This window comes from Ceratotherium simum, chromosome 2, assembly GCF_057802395.1.
Source record: "Ceratotherium simum simum isolate JZ-2026a chromosome 2, ASM5780239v1, whole genome shotgun sequence".
In the NCBI taxonomy this organism is placed as follows: domain Eukaryota; kingdom Metazoa; phylum Chordata; class Mammalia; order Perissodactyla; family Rhinocerotidae; genus Ceratotherium; species Ceratotherium simum.
This window is the reverse complement of record NC_141901.1, coordinates 15,686,178-15,705,704: the sequence shown is the minus strand read 5'-3', so window position 1 is coordinate 15,705,704 and position 19,527 is coordinate 15,686,178. Positions and strand designations below refer to the sequence as shown.

The following is a 19,527-nucleotide window of genomic DNA, read 5'->3' as shown; positions in this document are numbered from 1 at the left end:
CAAAATGACAAAATACTATGTCTGCTGACATTCACTTAGTGTAACCACAGGATTAGATGTTGAGGAACTTTAGTAAAACTATTGAATAGAAATTATCAGAATAAGTCTGTATAAACAAAATCAAGGAATCAAAAACACAAGAACAAGACACTCCAAAAAGAGCAGGCAGATTTGAAAGAGAACCAAATAGAACTTAATAAAAGAAAAAATACAAAAAAGAAATTTTATAATGAATAGGTTAAAGTATGAAATTGACACAGGTAAAAAAAAGTTGGTGAACTGAAAGATAGTTGTAAAAGGCAGCACAGAAAGATAAAGAGATGGAAATGTAAAAGAAATGCTGAATGTAAAACGAGAAGATCCAGGATTTTAAAATAGGAGTTCCAAAAGGAGAAATTAGGGAAGAATCAATATTTGAAGATATATTTACTGATAATTTCCATAATTGATAAAACATTAAAATCTTCAGATTCAGGAATTATGAGATCTCACTCATAAGTAGAAGATAAAAACAACAACAAACCATCACACAGAGACAGAGATTGGATTGGTGGTTACCAGAGGGGAATGGGAGAGGGAGGAGGGCGAAAGGAGTGATTAGGCACCTGTGTATGGTAATGGATTGTAATTAGTCTTTGGGTGGTGAACATGATGTAATCTTTACAGAAATTGAAATATTATGATGTACACCTGAAATTTATATAATGTGATAAACCAGTGTTACTGCAATAAGAAAATAAGTATGCAAAAAAAAGGAATTATGAGATCTGATCAGGATAAGGTATTCATACAATGGAATACTATACAGCAATGAGGAAGAACTACAGCCTACACACAACAACTTGGATAAATCTCACAAACATACTGTTGAGTTCAAGATGCCGGACACAAAAGAGCATATACTATATGCTTCCGTTTATATAAAGGAGAAACAGGAAGAACTCATCGCTAGCATTAGTAGACAGGATAATGGTTACCTTAGGGAAATGGGTAGGTAGCATTTGGAAGGGGTTAATGTGGCGAGAGTGCTTCTGAGATTCTAATAATGGTCTGATTCTTGATCTGTGTGCTCGTTAGTTACTTCGATAAGTTCATCTTAAGAAAATTTGTATATGTGATTTTGGTACTCTTCTGTATGTATTTTATATTCTAATAAAAAGTTTACACACAGGAAACAAGTCCAAACCTGGACAGACATAAGGTGGTGATGTTACCTTTTTTATGTATATCATCTCGTAACCTTTTCAACAAATGTCTGAGTTAGGCCTTGTTTTCCTGCATTTGCAGATGAAAAACTGAAGGCCCGAGAGGTGAGGGGCCTGGACAGGGTAACACAAGTTGTAGGTGACAGAGCCGAGGCGCTTGTCCAGGTTTCCTGGTTCCGTTTCCAGTCCTCGTTTCATCATTTCATACCTAATCACAGTCCCAGTATCCCTTTAAAGCAGACGTTATTCTGTGGAAGATAATCTTTAATAGAAATAAAATAAATGAAAATTCTTTGTCAATGGTCGCCTCGGTCAGTGAGTGAAGGCTGTTTTTCAAACTGTACTTGTGAGTAAACACATATGTCAATATCTGTATCCACCTACATGCTTTTATATTCTTTTTTTATATTCTGTTTACTTAGACATCAATAAAAATTATCCTTGAATCAGGAATCCTGCCCAAAATTGATCTAGTAAAACAACCTCTATTTCTGTCTCTCAGATTATATTATTTGTTGTAGAAAGAACAAAACAAATACCATTAGATATTATTATCTAACTAATAATATCATTAGTTAGAGGTTTTGACATTACAAATATATAAAACTAAAATATTCTAACAGCTCAGGAATGTTTTGTGAAATTAATATTTTAAGTTTAATAGTCACTTATAAGAGTGATTAGTTTTTAATTAGATTTTTTTACAAGGTCACTAGACTTGCCGTTTTCAGGTCATCAAAACAGAGTTTGGCATGTAATTATAATAATAATTACCTTTTTTTTTTAATTTTATTTATTTATTTTTTTCCCCCAAAGCCCCAGTAGATAGTTGTATGTCATAGCTGCACATCCTTCTAGTTGCTGTATGTGGGACACGGCCTCAGCATGGCCGGAGAAGCGGTGCGTCAGTGCACGCCCAGGATCCGAACCCAGGCCGCCAGTAGCGGAGCGCACGCACTCAACCACTAGGCCACGGGGCCGGCCCAATAATTACCATTTGTTAAACACTTACATATGCCAGGGAGTCTGCTGGGCATATTTTTTCCATTTAGTCACTTAATATTATTTAACCTTTTCTATTTAATAGGCACTCAATAGCTATTTGTTGATTTGATTTGATTTGATTTTAGGACCCTTAACCTATTCTTGGAACTTTCGTAAAACTGTAAGTATAGCTAAGTCCAGTGAGTGCAGACAATGTTGGGGATGTCTTGGGGGCTTAGCTATTACTTTTTATGAATTACGGTTTGGCTTGACAGCTGTCCTTGTGTTGACAGCTCTTCTGATTATAGCAGTTGTCAAACTCCATCCTTAAGCAGGTTGTAAATCCTGGCTTCTTCCGATTAAAACTGGGTCAGAGCCAATGGCAGGTTAACTAGAGGCCGGTATTCTACTGTATGTCCTCACTAGTTCATTCTACATCGGCTTTGCATAGCAGCATACTAAAACCCTTATTTTCCTCTATTTTACTTTGATGTTTTTGAATCTTCAGATATTGGTCCTCCTGTGATTTTGTGATTAAATATGGTCCTTGCTGAAGAGTATATCAGTATAAGTGTGGTCTTCCTTGTAAATGGCCTGTTAGCCCTCCCCTCTTCTCCCTCCACCGGGAATACTAACATCATTGCATCTGTGTCTCCCAGGGGAAATCAAGGCTTTTCCTTGCACGTGCAATCATGTGATTTCAGAGTGGGCAGGCTTTGTATCCTCATGAGCCGTCGGTCTTCCACGTAAAGCACCATCTGTTCTGTTCCTTCCACGTTCTTACAGGGCAGTGGGAGGAGGCATTAGAGTGCAAATAAATAAAATAAAAAAAAGAAAGAAATTCATCATCAAAACCCTGAGGATTAATGGAGTCAGAAGGCTCACTGCTCTAAATGAAAATTCATCTTCACCTGTGCCAGTGTCAGGGCTGCCTCTATGGCACTTGACAAATAGAGGTTCCCAGGGTACCATAAATTCAGCAACTGTTCTAATCCCTATAGACCTGCTCAAGCTTTTCCGAGATGGGCTTATGACTGTTTTTGTATTTCCCAGCACATTGTGGGCACCAATATATCCTCTCATTAATTTGGTAAAATGTTAGCACCCTTTCCTTCTCATGCTTCTCTCATCTTCTTTGCCTTTGTCCATTTTGAGGGGATGGGCAGCTCACATGTTTCTGAAAGACGACTCTGCCTTATGAATTGTGCTTCACTGAAGACGCCAAAGGCAGAGAAATCAATTAACTAATGAATTTTGAGCAAATACTAAGTTCTCAGCACTGTGCTAGATGGAGAGGAGAATATTAAAAAAAAAAAACAAACGCATGATCAAGTAGCTCACCATCTAATTGGGAATACAAAGCATGTTTTTTCAAAAACTGTTAGGCACCTGTATGTGCCAGTAGGCACTATGCTAACCATAAACATAATTGATGCTTCTCAACAGTGCAATCTCCAAGAGGTATTGCACATGCCCTCCTCATACTGGGATAAGATGCACCTGTGTGGCTTCCCCTTGTCGTTTAAATCAGTCTCTTGCTTCTCTTCCTTTTCTTCTCTCTACTACAGCTTCCTGATTGCTTATGCTCTCATATCAGTCTGTCTTTGCTTAAATCCCAGGTGTTTGTTAATAAAACTCCTTTCCTTATGGATACCATATCCCTTACTCTGAAGTACGGTTTTGCAACCCTTAAATTCCAAATGTAAATCTCATTTTATAGTTAGACTTGGGCTAAAATTTCATTCACATTTGTTAGGTTAGGAGATTGTTATACAGCCCAGTTAGCCTTTTCTCAGCTGGTTGGGTGTAGTCCTCTAGATGTGAAACAAAAATTTAAGCTCTGTTCCTGGGTTAGTACTCATAGATTATATCGTATCTCACTGCTGGAAAGGTCACTCCATACAGCATATATATGAAATTAATGCCCCTTTGTATGAGATGGCCAACTTAGTGTCTTCAGCCACATCTGTTTAGCCTTGATCTTCATGCTTAGTAGTCTCAAGTGTTGGGTTAGATTTGAGCTAAGTGTGATCTGACAGACCATAGTAGTTATTATCCTGTATTACAGATTTACACGCTTGGAAATTTATTCCTTTGATACTGCTTTAAAAGTTCCAATTTTAAAACCTAACTAAGTGTTTCTCACAATAAGTTGAGACTGATAGCTGCGGCAAAAAGGTTAAATGATTATTTTTCAAAATATAAATGTCATGTAGCTAGTTCTATGCAGAATAAACAGCCTCTTCTCGCAGCTACTTGATACTAGGCAGTGTGTCTTCAACTGTGTTATATTTTGTAAGAGACTGTCTTCCATTGGAATCTAATTCCATGTACAGTGATTCATGGTAAAACTTCTCAGAAACTTAAAAATGTTCATTGTATTATTTTGGGAGATAATTTTAAATTCTCGAAGGGATGTTATAATCCTGAACACTTTCTGTTGAATCTTGGGCCGTGGTCAAGATATCCTCTCTGCCTTCCTCCCTATCTGTGGCATACCCCAAAATATGATCTCAGCCCATCAACACCTGTCCCAGGATTGGAATAGGCAATTCTTGCCTTTCTCTACCTTTACTCCTACTCTGCATTCATTCGTTCATCAAATGTTAACTTAGCATTTATAATCCTGGTAGCCTTCTAAGAAATCCCACACCACTGAAGGCAGAGATAGGGTTCCCAAATGGTCTGATTTTAGCTCAGAAAAATGTCTGCCCTCCACCTCTGTTCACTTAGAACCACCTCTGAACCTATGTTATTATGGATTGGAGTTTGGTGTCTAAGTTTGTCAAGATGGGTAATATAAAGGACCATCAAAGCTGTCCCAACTCATCACAACCTAGTTTTTGCTGTTGGCTCTTTGCCCACTTCACAGCATATAACCAGGGAGCCCTGAGCTGGAAGAACCCACCAGACGAGTGAAGACAGTCAGGGAGCCTTATCTTTACCTGAGTACCAACAGAGATCAAAAGAAGAAATATCACTACTAAATCATTTAAAACCAAACTCCCAGAGTTCTGCTTCTACTTAAGACAGAGAAAACTGCAAGAGAACGTTGCTCCCACACTAACAAGAAGAAAAGGCTAGAAATCTGCAAAATCTTAACTTTTCTTGAACCCATCAGATAGCAGAGGTTGCATTGGCAGCAGAGTAAACTGGATTTCAAAGAGTGACAGGCCTCTACAAGACAGACAGACTGTTTTACCTTTGGTGAAGCACCCAGGGAAGAGGCAGACACCATAAAAGCAGATAAGAAGAAAACAACTAAAATTAACAAATTCTTAAAGTGAGCTAGTATAACATTTTAGAATAACTGGAAGCCTCAGACCCAAGAACAGTCCTCACTCATATGCTCTGTTTCGTTAACTGGGTGCTCATAAGAGAGATTGAGAACAGAGAGAGCCCTCCTCAGTGGCACATAGACATGAAATCCTGCCAGTTCCCTGGACTCTTATTTCATATGAAGCAAAATCCTTAAGCAACTGGGGAAGAGCAGAAAACTTCTTTATCCTCTTCTCCTCCCCCTCTCTGGGCCCAGACAGATAGCCCCTCCTTTTGGAGGAGGAGTAAAAGCAAAATTGTCTGTTACTGGGGAGGGGCAGGGCAGGAAACTCCCACTCAAGACATGTTCTCCTTCCCTCAGAGGAGGCAGAGTTTGACTGACATTGAGTGAGTGGTTGTAGGAACGCTGAGAAATTGCCACCCCTGAGGGCCTGCCTAAGACTTGAGAGTAGCCCAAATAGACAGAGAACTTCATCCATCTCCCACCATGAGCCTCACCCTGAGTAATAAGCAATAGCAGTCTTTTCAGTGGGGGAGGGGCACGAATGTAGAGAGAGACTCCCTCTGTGAGATTACTGAAAGCTGAGAGTGAAGCAGGAATACTTAAAAAACTCTCTGGCACCCTAGGCCGCACACTAAACATAAAGTACCAGCATCGCACAATTGGAGGAATCTGAAGCATGTGATGCGTTGAAGTTATCTATAGCAACAACAAAATCCAAACCCAGTTCAACTGCTCACCAGATTGACTCAACACCCATACTAATGACATGACAGAAGAAGAAGCATACCTATTTCTGGGTATAGATAGTATTATTTACTTCAGCCTCCACTGTCCTACGCACAGTGTTCTGCATTCAGTCGAAAATTATGAGATACAAAACAAGACAAAAGCAGTCCGTTGTCAAGCAACACATTGGTAATTGATAGAGCAGGTAGATAAAAATTCATCAAGGATATGAAAGATTTGTGTCTAGATTCCTGTTTTGCATATGGATGTCTAGTTGTCCCTGAACCACTTGTTTAAGAGACAGGCTTTACTCCATTGTATTACCTTTGTCCGTTTGTTAAAGATCAGTTGACTATATTTATGTTGGTCTCTTTCTGGCTTCCCTATTCTGTTCCATTGATCTATTTGTTCTTTTGCCAATACCACACTGTCTTAATTACTGTGGCTTTATAGTTAAGTCTTAAAGTCAGGTAGTGTCTGTCCTCCAACTTTATTCTTCTCCTTCAATATTCTGTTGGCTCTTCTGGATCTTTTGCCTCTCCATATAAACTTTATAGTTTGTCAATACCCACAGAATAACTTGCTTGGATTTTGTTTGGGAAGAACTGACATCTTGATGATATTGAATCTATCCATGAACATGGAACATCTCTCCATTTGTTTAGTTTTTTGATTTTGTCCATCATAGTTTTGTAGTTTTCCTCATATAGATCTTGTACATGTTTTGTTAGATTTATACCCAAATATTTCATTTTTGGGGTGCTAATGTAAATGATATTATGTTTTTAATTCCAAATTCCATTTGTTCATTGCTAGTATATAGGAAAGCAATTGACTTTTCTATATTAACCTTGTTAATATAGTAATATAATTATATATATTATATAATAATATATTAGTATATTAACCTTGTCCATGTTAATATAGAAAGCAAGGTTATTATAACAATTATATACTAGTTCCAGGAGATTTTTCTTTTTTGTCAGTTCTTTTTCATTTTCTACATAGACAATCAAGTCATCTGCAAACAAAGACAGTATTTTTTCCTCCCTAATCTGGATACCTTTTATTTCCTTTTCATGTCTTGTTGCATTGCCTAGAACTTCCAGTACAATGTTGAAAAGGAGTGGTGAGAGGGGATATCCTTGCCTTGTACCTGATCTTAGTGGGAAACTTTTGAGTTTATTACTGTTAAGCATGATTTTAGCTGTAGGTTTTTTGTAGATGTTCTTTATCAAGTTGAGGAATTTTCTTCTCTATTCCTATTCTCTATTCCTAGAGAATTTTTATCACAAATGGGTGTTAGATTTTGTCAAATGCTTTTTCTGCATCTATTGATATGGTCATGTGATTTTTCTTTTTTTGCCTTTTGATATGATGGATTACATTAATTGATTTTCGAGTGTTGAACAGCGTTGCATACCTGGGATAAATCCCACTTGGTTGTGTTGTGTAATTCTTTTTATACGTTGTTGAATTCAATTTACTAATATTTTCTTGAGGATTTTACATCTATGTTCATGAGAAATATTAGTCTGTAGGGTTTTTTTTTCTTGTAATGTCTTTGTCTGGTTTTTGTTATTGGAGTAATGCTGGCCTCATAGAATAATTCAGGAGGTGTTCCCTCTGCTTCTACCTTCTGAAAGAGATTCTAGAGAATTGGCATAATTGCTTCCTTAAATGTTTAATAGAATTCACCAGTGAACCCATCTGGGTCTGGTACTTTCTATTTTGGAAGGTTGTTAATCATTGATTTAATTTCTTTAATAGATATAGGCCTATTCAGATTATATATTCTTTTGTGAGTTTTGGCAAATTGTTATCTTTCAAGGAATTTATCCATCTCATCTAGGTTATCATATTTGTGGGCATAGCGTTGTTCATAGTATTCCTTATTTATACTTTTAATGTCCATTGGGCCTGTGGTGATGTCTCTTCTTTGATTTCTGATATTAGTAATTTGTGTCCTCTTTCTTTTTTTAGTTAGCCTGGCTAGAGGCTTATTGATTTTATTGAGCTTTTCAAAGAACCACCTTTTGGTTTTATTGATTTTCTTTATTGATTTCCTGCTTTCAGTTTCTTTGATTTCTGCTACAATTATTATTATTTCTTTCCTTCTGCTTACTTTGGATTTAATTTTCTCTTCTTTTTCTAGTTTCCGAAGGTGAAAACTTACATTATTGATTTTATATCTTTCTTCTTTTCTAGTGTATGCATTCAATGCTATAAATTCCCCTCTAAGCACTGCTTTCAATGCATCCCACAAATTTTAAGTTATATTTTAATTTTTGTTTAGTTCAAAATATTTTTTAATTTCTCTTGAGATTTTTTCTTTGTCCCATGTATTATTACTTACTATAAACTTACTGTAAAACTACAGAAATCAAAACAATGGGGTATTGGTGTAAGGGTAGGTGTATAGATCAAAGAAATATGATATAGCCTAGAAATAGGCCAAATCACAAATGGTCAATTGATTTTTGACAAAAATGCCAAGGTAATTCAGTAGAGGAAAGGATAGTCTATTTAACACGTAGCATTGGAACAGTTGGACGCACATATGCCAAATAAAAAAAAAAGAGCCTCAACTCTTTCCTCATACCCTCCACAAAAATTAACTTGAAATGGATCAGGGACCTATACGTAAGAACTAAAACTATAAAGAACTAGAAGAAAATGTAGAAGAAAATCTTTGTGATTTTGAGATAGACAAAGATTTCTTGTATAGGACACAAAAAGCACAAACCATAAAAGAAAAAAACTAATTGGACTTTCATTCAAAATTAAAAACTTTCACTCTTCAAGAGGCACTCTTAAGAAAATAAAAGACAAGTCACAGACTGGGAGAAAATATTTATAAAACATATATTTGGGAAAAAACTTATATCCAGAATATATAAGGAATAATTCTGACTTTATAAAAAGACAAGCCAATTAATAAATAGACAAAAGATTTGAACAGATAAATCACCAAAGATAGATGGTTGGTAAATAAAAGCACTTAAGATGATTTTCATCATTAGACTTTAGGGAAATGCAAATTAAAAACCACAATAAGAAGACCTGACTATACTATATTACTATATAGTACATATATACAGTAGGTACTATAGACCTGACTAGAATGGCTAAAAAGAATTTTAATGATAATAACAAGTGCAGCTAAGGCTGCAAAGCAACTAAAATTTATACTTACTGGTGGGAATATAAAGTTGGGAAGTTTGGTGGTTTCTTATAAAGTTAAATATTCACTTGTCACATGACTCAGCAATCCCACTCCTAGATATTTACCCAAAAGATGTAAAAACATAAAAGGTCCACATAAAAACATGTATCCAAGTGTTTATAAGATCTATGTTCATAATGGCCCAGAACTGGAAGCAGCCCAGATGCCTGCACACATCCATACGACAGAATACAGCTCAGCAATAAAAAGGAAAGAACCACTCATACTTGCAGCAACATGGATAAATCTCAAAAGCATTATGCCAAGTAAAAGAAGCCAGACATAAAAGACTATATGCTATATGATTTCCATTTCTGGAGAAGGCAAAACTGTAAAGACAGAAATCAGATCAGTGGTTGCCAGGGGTTGTGGGTGGGGGTAGAAGATTGACTGCAGAGAGGCAGAAGGGAACTTTTTGGGGTGATGGAAATGTCCTATGTCTCTATTGTAGTGATAGTTGTACAAGTAGATACATTTGTCAGAATTTGTTGAATTTTTTTAAGTGAATATTACCTCAATAAACTGGAATGAAGAAAAACCAGAGAATCTCGTTCTGTATATTAATTGGCACAATCCAAAGGGGATAAATGTAAATTATAGTTAAAAATACAAGTGGAAATTTAATAACTAGCATTAACAAGTTTGGCCTCTTAAGCTTTTTATTTCCCAACCTCATAAATGTGTCTACTGGTAAGGACACCATTAGGAGTATTTAATAATCCATGTGTCTCTTTCAAGCATATTTCCCCAGCATGGTAAGGGAGACTACCGTAGGTAGATAGCTCTTCGGCCAAGGTGGTCATGTAATACAAATATATTTAACAGAGTGTCCAGAAAACTTGCTAAAACTCCTGAGTCCCAAACATGTGTCTTCAGAAAATCGCATAGTACAAGAAAAATAGAGACAGCAATATGTATGGAATGGCCTTTTTTTTCAGATTCAAATTTTACCTCCTTGCTAAATTTATCAGTATAGATATCCCCTAGCACTACATATTTATTGTGTCTCAAACCAAGATTGTTTTTTCTTCTCCATAATTTTCTGTTTCTGTTCCCCTCCAAAAACTCCTGCTCTGCCTTCTGGTTCCTTATTTTGGAGATAATGTCACCAACATCTGAGCGGTCTCTCAGACTAGAAACATAGGTGTCATCTTTGATTCTTCTAATTCTTTTGCTCATTGTTTTTTTGGACCGATTTGTTAAAGCTTTTTAGATATTAAGGATATTAGCTCTTGTCTGTCTTGTGTATGTGACTATGTTTCCCAGTTTATGGTTTACCTTTGTATATAGTATTTTTGTCTGTGTGGTATAGCTGTTTTAAATTCTTATGTGATAAAATTTATGAATTTTAGGTGTCTATGTATTCAAATTTATGAGTAATTTTTTTATGGTGTCTGGGTTTCATATCAAGTGTAGGAATACTCAGATCATTTTATTCAGCAAACGTTATGATTACAGGCATTGGCCTATGAGCTTTTCAAAAACCTAGAAAAATATTTGAGAGTGACATCAGCATCATGGCAGAGTGAGTTACTCCCTTTGTTTCTCCCCTCTAAGTTACAACCAGTGGGGCATCCATAGACCAACAAAAGGATCCTCTGCACAGCACACCGGAAAGCCTGAGAAAGCCATACATCTATACATCTGAAGATGGGTGGACTGGACCTCATGGAGGCGGTGGAACAAGGGGGACAGCAGCAGTGACTTCTGAGACTGGAGGCTTCAGAAACTGCAGCAGCACTCATGATTAGAGGCTCCAGGAACCTCTGCAGCACCCACAACCAGAGGCTCCAGGAACCACAGCAGTGCCTGCAACCAGAGGCTTGAGGAACCACTGCAACGCCCACAACCCAGGTACTCCTCCCCCTGTGGCAGTGGTGCGACCCCAGCCCAGCTGGTGGCAGCAGTGACATTCATGAACCCAGTGCCCCTGGCAGCAGTGGTGCCAGCACCCCCAGAAAACCCAGGAGCAGCAGCGGAGGCAGCATGCATGGCAGTGGTCCCCTGGCCATGGCAGTGCCTGAGACCATGGAGAGCTCAGTAGCAGCAACAGCAGAGCCTCTGACCCTGGTCCCCCCCAGCTGCAGTGGCACCCACAACCTCGGCCCCTCCACCCGCAGTAGTGGCACCTGTGGACCCAACAACCCCAGATGTGGTGGAGGCACTCCTGATCCAAGCTCCTGCTCCTCCCTTCTCCTCCCCTTGCCACAGTGAGGGAACCTGCAACCCAGGTGACCCCAGAAGCAGCAGAGGCCCTTGCTAGCCCAGTGACCCCAGAGGCAACACTCACAACCACGACGACACTGGAAGCAGCAAGGCGAGCAACCTCAGGCGCAAGCAGCACAGCAAGGGCGCTGACGACACCTCTGGCAGAGTCAGTGGAGGGTGGAAAGTGCTGACTCTCAACTACAACCAGAACCAGCTCAGAATCAAAGTAAACAAAGCCTTACCTAAATAAGAAAGGTGTTTGCTACTATAAAATGCACCAGCAGAGGAACAACTCATCTAGCATCATGAAAAATTTTGGTAACATGGTATCACGAAAACAAAATGGCAACTCTCTAGAAACCAAACTTGAGATCATGGAGGATTGTGATTTAACTGATAGAGAATTCAAAAGAGCTATCATGAAGAAACTCAACAAGCTACAAGAAAACTCAGAAATACAGTTCATGGACCTCAAGAATAAAATTAATGAACAAAAGGAGTACTTCACCAAAGAAACTGAAACTCTAAAAAGAGCTGAAGAACTCAATAAATGAGATGAAGAATAAAGTAGAAAGCATTGGAAATAGAGTAGACCATATGAAAGAGAGAATTAGCAACCTCAAAGATAGAAATTTAGAAATGATTCAAGTGGAAGAGGAGAGAGAACTAAGACTTAAAAAAAATAAAGAAATTCTACGAGAAATATCCAACTCAGTTAGGAAATGCAACCCAAGGATAATGGGTATCTCAGAAGGAGAAGAGAGAAAGAAGGGACAGACAGCTTATTTAAAGAAATAATATTTGAGAACTTCCCAAACCTGGGGAAGGAACTGGATATACAAGTACATGAAGCTAATAGAACACCCAATTATCTCAATGCAAAAAGACCTTCTCCAAGACAGATTATATTGAAACTGTCAAAAGTCAATGACAACAAAAGAATATTAAAGGCAGCCAAAGAGAAAAAAATAATAACCTACAAAAGAACCCCTATTAGCCTATCAGCAGATTTCTCAGCAGAAACTCTACAGGCCAAGAGAGAGCAGAATGGTATATTCAAAATATTGTAAGATGAAAACTGTCAGCCAAGAATATTCTGTCCAGCAAAGTTATCTTTCAAATATGAAGGAGAAACAAAGCCTTTCCCAGACAAACATAAGCTGAAGGAGTTCATTGCCACTAGATCTGTCTTACAAGAAATGTTAAAAAGAGCTCTCCTACCTGAAATGAAAGGCAAAGGTAAACAAAGCTTCAAGCAAGGTAATAGACAGAATCAGAAAATTGAAATTTTATATCAGAATAGATTAGTAAACAATTATAACATAAAGGTTAAAGGGAAAGAAAGCATTAAAAATAACTATAACCACTTCAATTTGGTAACAAACTCACAATACAAAAAGGGATAATTTGTGACAACAAAAACATAGAAGAAAAAGAGGAAAAGGGTGGAAGCTGCATAGGCAAATGAAGATAAGATGCTATGAGCAGAAAAAGGACTGTCTCGGGGCCAGCCCAGTGGTGTAGCAGTTAAGTGCACGCGCTCCGCTTTGGCAGCCCAGGGTTCACAGGTTCGGATCCTGGGCGCGCACCGACACACCACTTGTCAAGCCATGCTGTGGCGGCGTCCCATATAAAGTAGAGGAAAATGGGCACAGATGTTAGCCCAGGGCCAATCTTCCTCGACAAAGAGAAAGAAGAGGATTGGGATTGGATGTTAGCTCAGGGCTGATCTTCCTCACCAAAAAAAAAACCCGTCTCATCTATGAGATCTTTTATCTTTTATGGTAACCACAAAACAAAAATTCAGAGCAAAGTCACAAAACATAAAACAGGAGGAAGCTGAGAAATACATCACAGCAAACCAGCAAACTGAAATAGCAGACAGAAACATGAGGAAAAAGAAACAATGGAAATATAAAGTAACCAGAAGACAAAAGATAAAATGATAGTATTAAATCTTCATATATCAGTAATCACCCTATATGTAAATGGATTGAATTCACCAATCAAAGGATACAGAGTGGAACATGATATAGTCTATACAGAAGTCAAAATATAATGATGTATGCCTGAAATTTATATAATGTTATAAACTGGCGTTACCTTAATAAAAAAGAAAAAACACAGAGTGGCTGGATGGATTAAAAAACAAGACCCAACAATATGCTGCCTCCAGGAGACCCTTCTTAGCTCTAAAGACAAACATAGGCTCAAAGTGAAGGGATGGAAAATGATACTCCAAGCAAATGGCAACGAAAAGAAAGTGAGTGTAGCCATACTTATATCAGACAAAATAGACTTCAAGCCAAAAAAGATAACAAGAGACAAAGATGAACATTATATAATGATAAAAGGGGCAGTCCATCAAGAAGACATAACATTTATTAATATATTTGCACCTGATATAGGAGCACCAAACTATATAAAGCAACTATTAACAGACCTAAAGGGAGAAATTGACAACAACACAATAATGGAAGGGTTCTTTAATACCCCACTTACATCAATGAATAGATCATCCAGACAGAAAGTCAATAAGGAAACATCAGCTTTAAGTGAAACAGTAGACCAAATGGACTTAATAGATATATAGAGAACATTCCATCCAAAAGCAGCAGAATACACATTCTTCTCAAGACCTCATGGAACATTCTCAAAGATAGACTATACATTGAAAAACAAAACAAGCCTTAATAAATTTAAGAAGATTGAAATCACTTCAAGCATCTTTTCTGACCACAATGGTATGAAACTAGAAATCAACTACAATAAGAAAGCTGGAAAAGTCACAAATAAGTGGAGACTAAACAATACGCTACCAAACAGCTGTTGGATCAACGAATAAATCAAAAATTTCCTGGAGACAAATGAAAATGAATACACAACATACAAAATATATGGGATACAACAAAAGCAAAAGTAAGAGGGAAGTTTTTAGCAATACAGACCTACCTTGAGAAACAAGAAAATCTCAAACAATATAACACTACAGCTAAAGGAGCTAAAGGAGAACAAACAAAGCCCAAAATCAATAGAAGGAAGGAAATAATAAAAATCAGAGCAAAAATGAATGAAAAGAGACTAAAAAGACAAGAGAAAAGATCAGTGAAACTAAAACCTGGTTCTTTGAAAAGATGAACAAAACTGACAGACCTTTAGCTAGACTCAAAGGAAAAAAGAAAGAAGGCTCAAATAAATAAAATCAGAAACAAAAATTATGATAGATACTAAGAAATATAGGGATTATAAGAGAATACAGTGAAAAGCTATATGCCAACAAATTGGATAATCTAGAAGAAATGGATAAATTCTAGAATAATATAACCTTCCAAAACTGAATTAAGAAGAACTAGAGAATCTGAATAGAGCAATCACTAATAAGGAGATTGAAACAGTAATCAAAAAACAAAAGTCCAGGACCAGACAGCTCTGCTGGTGAATTCTACCAAACATTCAAAAATGTAATACCTGTCCTTCTCAAACTCTTCCAAAAAATTGAAGAGGAGGGGATGCTTCCTAATTCATTTTATAAGGCCAACATTGCCTTGATACCAAAACCAGACAAGGACAACACAAAAAAAGAAAATTACAGGCCAATATCACTGATGAACACAGATGTAAAAATCCTCAACAAAATATTAGCAAACCATACACAAAAAATTAACTCAAATTGGATTAAAGACTTGAATATAAGACCTGAAACCATAAAACTCATAAAAGAAAATATAAGCAGTACCCTCTTTGACATCCATCTTAGCAGTATCTGTTGTAATATGTCTCCTTGGGCAAGGGAAACAAAAGAAAAAATAAACAAATGGGACTACATCAAACTAAAAAGCTTCTACACGGCAAAGGAAACAATGAACAAAACAAAAAGACAACCTACCAATTGGGAAAAGATGTTTGCAAATCATATATCCAATAAGGGGTTAATATCCATAATATATAAAGAATTCATACCACTCAATGACAAGAAAAAACCTGATTAAAAAATGGGCAGAGAGGGGCTGGCCCGGTGGCGCAAGTGGTTAAGTGTGCGCGCTCCACTGTGGCAGCCTGGTTCACTGGTTCAGATCCTGGGCGTGCACCGACGACCGCTTGGCAAGCCATGCTGTGGCGGCATCCCATATAAAGTGGAGGAAGATGGGCACGGATGTTAGCCCAGGGCCAGTCTTCCTCAACAAAACAAAAAAGAGGAGGATTGGCAGATGTTAGCACAGGGCTTATCTTCCTCACAAAAAAAAAAACAATGGACAGAGGATCTGAACAGAAATTTTTCCATTATCCAAAGAAGATATACAGATGGCCAACAGGCACAGGAAAAGATGTTCAACATGACTAATTATTAGGGAAATGCAAATCAAAACTACAATGAGATATTACCTCACACCCATCAGAATGGCTATTATTTAAAAAGTCAAGAAATAAGTGTTGGAGAGGACGTGGAGAAATGGGAACCCTCATACACTGCTGGTGGGAATGTATATTGGTGCAGCCACTATAGAAAATAGTATGGAGATTCCTCACAAAATTAAAAATAGAACTACCATGTGATCCAACTATTTCACTTCTGGGTATTTATCCAAAGAACACGAAAACAATAATTCAAAAAGATATATGCACCTCCATGCTCATTGCAGCATTATTCACAATAACCAAGACTTGGAAACAACCTAAGTGCCCATCGACAGATGAATAGATAAAGAAGATGTGGTTTCTTCCCAAGCCCCGTAAAAGACTACCACGGTATTATAATTGGTCTGCCTGCGACAAATTTCTAGGCCCTCCATGTCACTATTTATAGAATTATCATCCTAAAGTAGAGGCCAAATTATGCCGCTCACCTCATAAATGCCTTTATGCCATAATTTCGTAATATGACACTCAAAACCAAACACCTTAATATGGCTTTCAAGACCCTGTATAGTTTGACTTAAATCCAGGCTCTGGATTGCTTCTCTGAGCCAGCAGATGTTCCCTGAGCATTCTCTGTGCTCTCATGCCTCTGTTGCTCACTCTGCAGTGCCTTTCCTTCTCAACTTACCTGGAATTTTATTCTATCCTTCAGAGCTCAGCTACTTGTGTTTTTCCTGATCCCTCAACTTCCTCCACCCCACCTCACCCTACCTTTGCAATTGTGTGCGTGTGTGTGCCTGCCACAGTAATTATTCATTTTATTGTGTTAGAGTTGTCAATTTACATATTAGTTTCCCAGCTGTTTTATAATAAGTTCCCCAGAGCAGGAATCTTACCTGTATCCTTGATAGGACTGGTATAGTACGTACTCAGTAAAATGGCCATTGAATCAAGCTCCTTACCCTTCTTTCTTTCCCTTTTATTTTTAGTCTTTTGTTGTTGCTGTTGTGTAACATATCACACTACAAAAGAGTGTATAAAATATATATGAAGAATTTAAAATGTAGCTTTAAAAATATGTACCCACCACCTAGCTTAAGAAATAGAATCTTGCCAATATCCTTGAAACCCCATGTGCCTATCCAATCACATGACCTTCCCTGCACACCCCCACCCCTAAGATTAGCACTATCCCAAATTTTATATTAATGATTTCCCTTATAGTTTCACTACATATTTGTATCTCTGAACAGTAGTGTTTTGTTTTGTCTTTTTAAATTTTTATTTAAATGGAATCAATACTAAATGTATTTTTCTGACTTGTTTTTGTCCTTCAACATTATGTTCTGGAGATAAACTCATGTTGTGTGAAACTATAGTTCATTGGTTTTCAATGTCGTATAGGATTTCATTGTATAAGTAAAGAATAGTTTATTTTTACATGTTCTTCTCAATGGGTATTTGGTTCGTTTACATTTGGAGTCTATTAGGAACAGTGGTGCTGTGTACATTCTTGCAAATACCTCCTGGAGAACACATGCTCAGGTTTCTCTAGAGTACACAACTAAGAGTACAGTTACTGGGTCAGAAGGTCTGCATATGTTTAGGTTTAACGTGTAATGCCAAACTGTTGTCCAGAGTGACTGCATCAATGTACGCTGTCCGCAGTACATTGATGTACACTCTGTGGAGGGCAGTTTCCCTTTGAGTCCTCCTCAGTGCTTGGTACTGTCTAAGCTTTTAATTTTCACCTATCTAGTGGATATAAAATGGTATCTCCTGGTTTTAATTTTCATTTCCCTGATTACTAATGTGGTTGCTCATTTTTTCCTATGTTTATTGCCGTTTATGTTTCATCTTGTGTGAAATGCTTATTTTTGCCTTTAGCCCAGTTGTCTCAGCACTGTCTAATTAATGGATCTTTGTTTCCCACTGATCGGCGATGCCAGCGTTGTCTTAAATCAAGTTTCCACATACGTGGAAAAGATCAGACACTGTTTTAGCCCTTTGGTCTGTTTGTTCATCCTGGAGGCAGCACCATACCATCTTCTTAATAAGTCTCCATGTCTATAGGTCCTTTTCCCTTCCCTGTGCCTTGTGTGATTGGTGCCATTTTTATTTAAAAAAAAAAAAAAAATCTGTAGAGGGATGGCTGATTACTAGGCCAGCTTTTTTTTTTTCATTTACAAATGTTAAAGTTCAGTTAGTTATCCACTTACCCCCTCTTCAAAGATAAAACAAATATTTTATTTGACATTTATAATATTTTTAACCTTTTGACAGCCTACAAACCTATCATTATTCTGATCAAAGTAAAATACATACTTGAACTCTCTTTTTGTTCTTTTCCTTCATCCCATCCTTAAGAATAGAGTCCAAAAGCCTCACAATTTAAAAAATGTATTTGTTTGTTTGTTTGCTTCTAGGCAACCAAAAAGGTAAATTTGATTTTCCTGGCACTTGCCAATTCGCTGTCAAGGCACAGTTCTCATCACCTTGCCGCCACTGGTGCTCAGGATTCCTTATTGCGCCTTCCTTGCCTTTCCTGCTGAAGTATTGTGCTTTATCGTTGTCTCATGGTGACCTGGTTTTCATATTTGTCCCTTTTCCTGTCAGCTGCTGCCTGTGAATTTTTGGATATCGTGGAGCTGCTGCTCCAGTCTGGCGCTGACCCCACTCTCCGAGACCAGGACGGCTGCCTGCCAGAGGAGGTGACAGGTTGCAAAGCGGTTTCTTTGGTGTTGCAGCGGCACATGACTGGCAAGGCTTAATCAAAAGACTGGAAAACCACAGTCTGTAACAGCATAGGGCTTGAATGATGAAAGAAAACTGCAAAAATAATACTTCTTTTACCACCCATCTTTGGTATACATTGACTAATAAAATCAGTTCTGAGGAACTTGGATTTTGAAGTCTCAGCAATTCATTCTCCTTGCATACATTCCGGCGAGTACAGTTTTGGTGATGAACATGTGTACTGTGCATAATACAATCCAATTCTGCTGAGCGCGCTCTGAAATTTATCACTGTTCTAGAGGGTGGGGAGAGGAGGAGACACATCGTATTTCACAATATTAAACATGCTGCTCTTTTAAAAAACATACAGAAGCAAAATATGACCAATAGTACTACACTGATAATTAGGGAAAGTTTCATGAAATCCCAATATGGTGGAGGTCAGATGATCTTGTGTCATTTTGTACAGCTGTTCTGAATAGGTAGCTAAAATATTTAATCTTTTGGCAGACAGAATTGGGAAGACAGGAAAGAAGAAGGGTGTTAAGAAAAAGAAGGCAGAAGAGAGAAAGGGCAGAATTTTGTCACATGAGTATAGAAGAAAAGAACAACCAGATTTACTCAAAACCTTGGGCATTTTAAAATAAGATTCAGCAACCTCACTCTAGGATTGAAAATTCTGGAGAATTTACTGGTTGAGTCAGGATTCCTTAAACTCACCTTCACAAAACAGGGAGGAATTTCCCTAGGGCCCTTTTTTTTTTTTTTTTTTTTTTTTATGGTGAGGAGATCAGCCCTGAGCT

The 19,527-nt window shown here is 37.6% G+C and overlaps 1 protein-coding gene across 3 annotated transcripts in view; it reads left to right on the top strand.

Annotated features, from left to right (window-relative positions):
- ACBD6 (acyl-CoA binding domain containing 6) overlaps positions 1–18,893 on the top strand; it is a 198,786-nt gene extending 179,893 nt beyond the window's left edge. Inside the window, exon 8 of one of the 3 annotated variants that reach the window (XM_004424973.3) lies at positions 18,605–18,893. In XM_004424973.3, the coding sequence (XP_004425030.1) occupies positions 18,605–18,759 (155 nt within the window). In that variant the 3' untranslated portion in view covers positions 18,760–18,893. Of the gene's footprint in view, positions 1–10,981; positions 17,330–18,604 lie in introns of those variants that run through there. The other 2 variants (XM_087438659.1, XM_087438642.1) reach the window with 2 other exon arrangements.
- Positions 18,894–19,527: the final 634 nt, after the last annotated feature.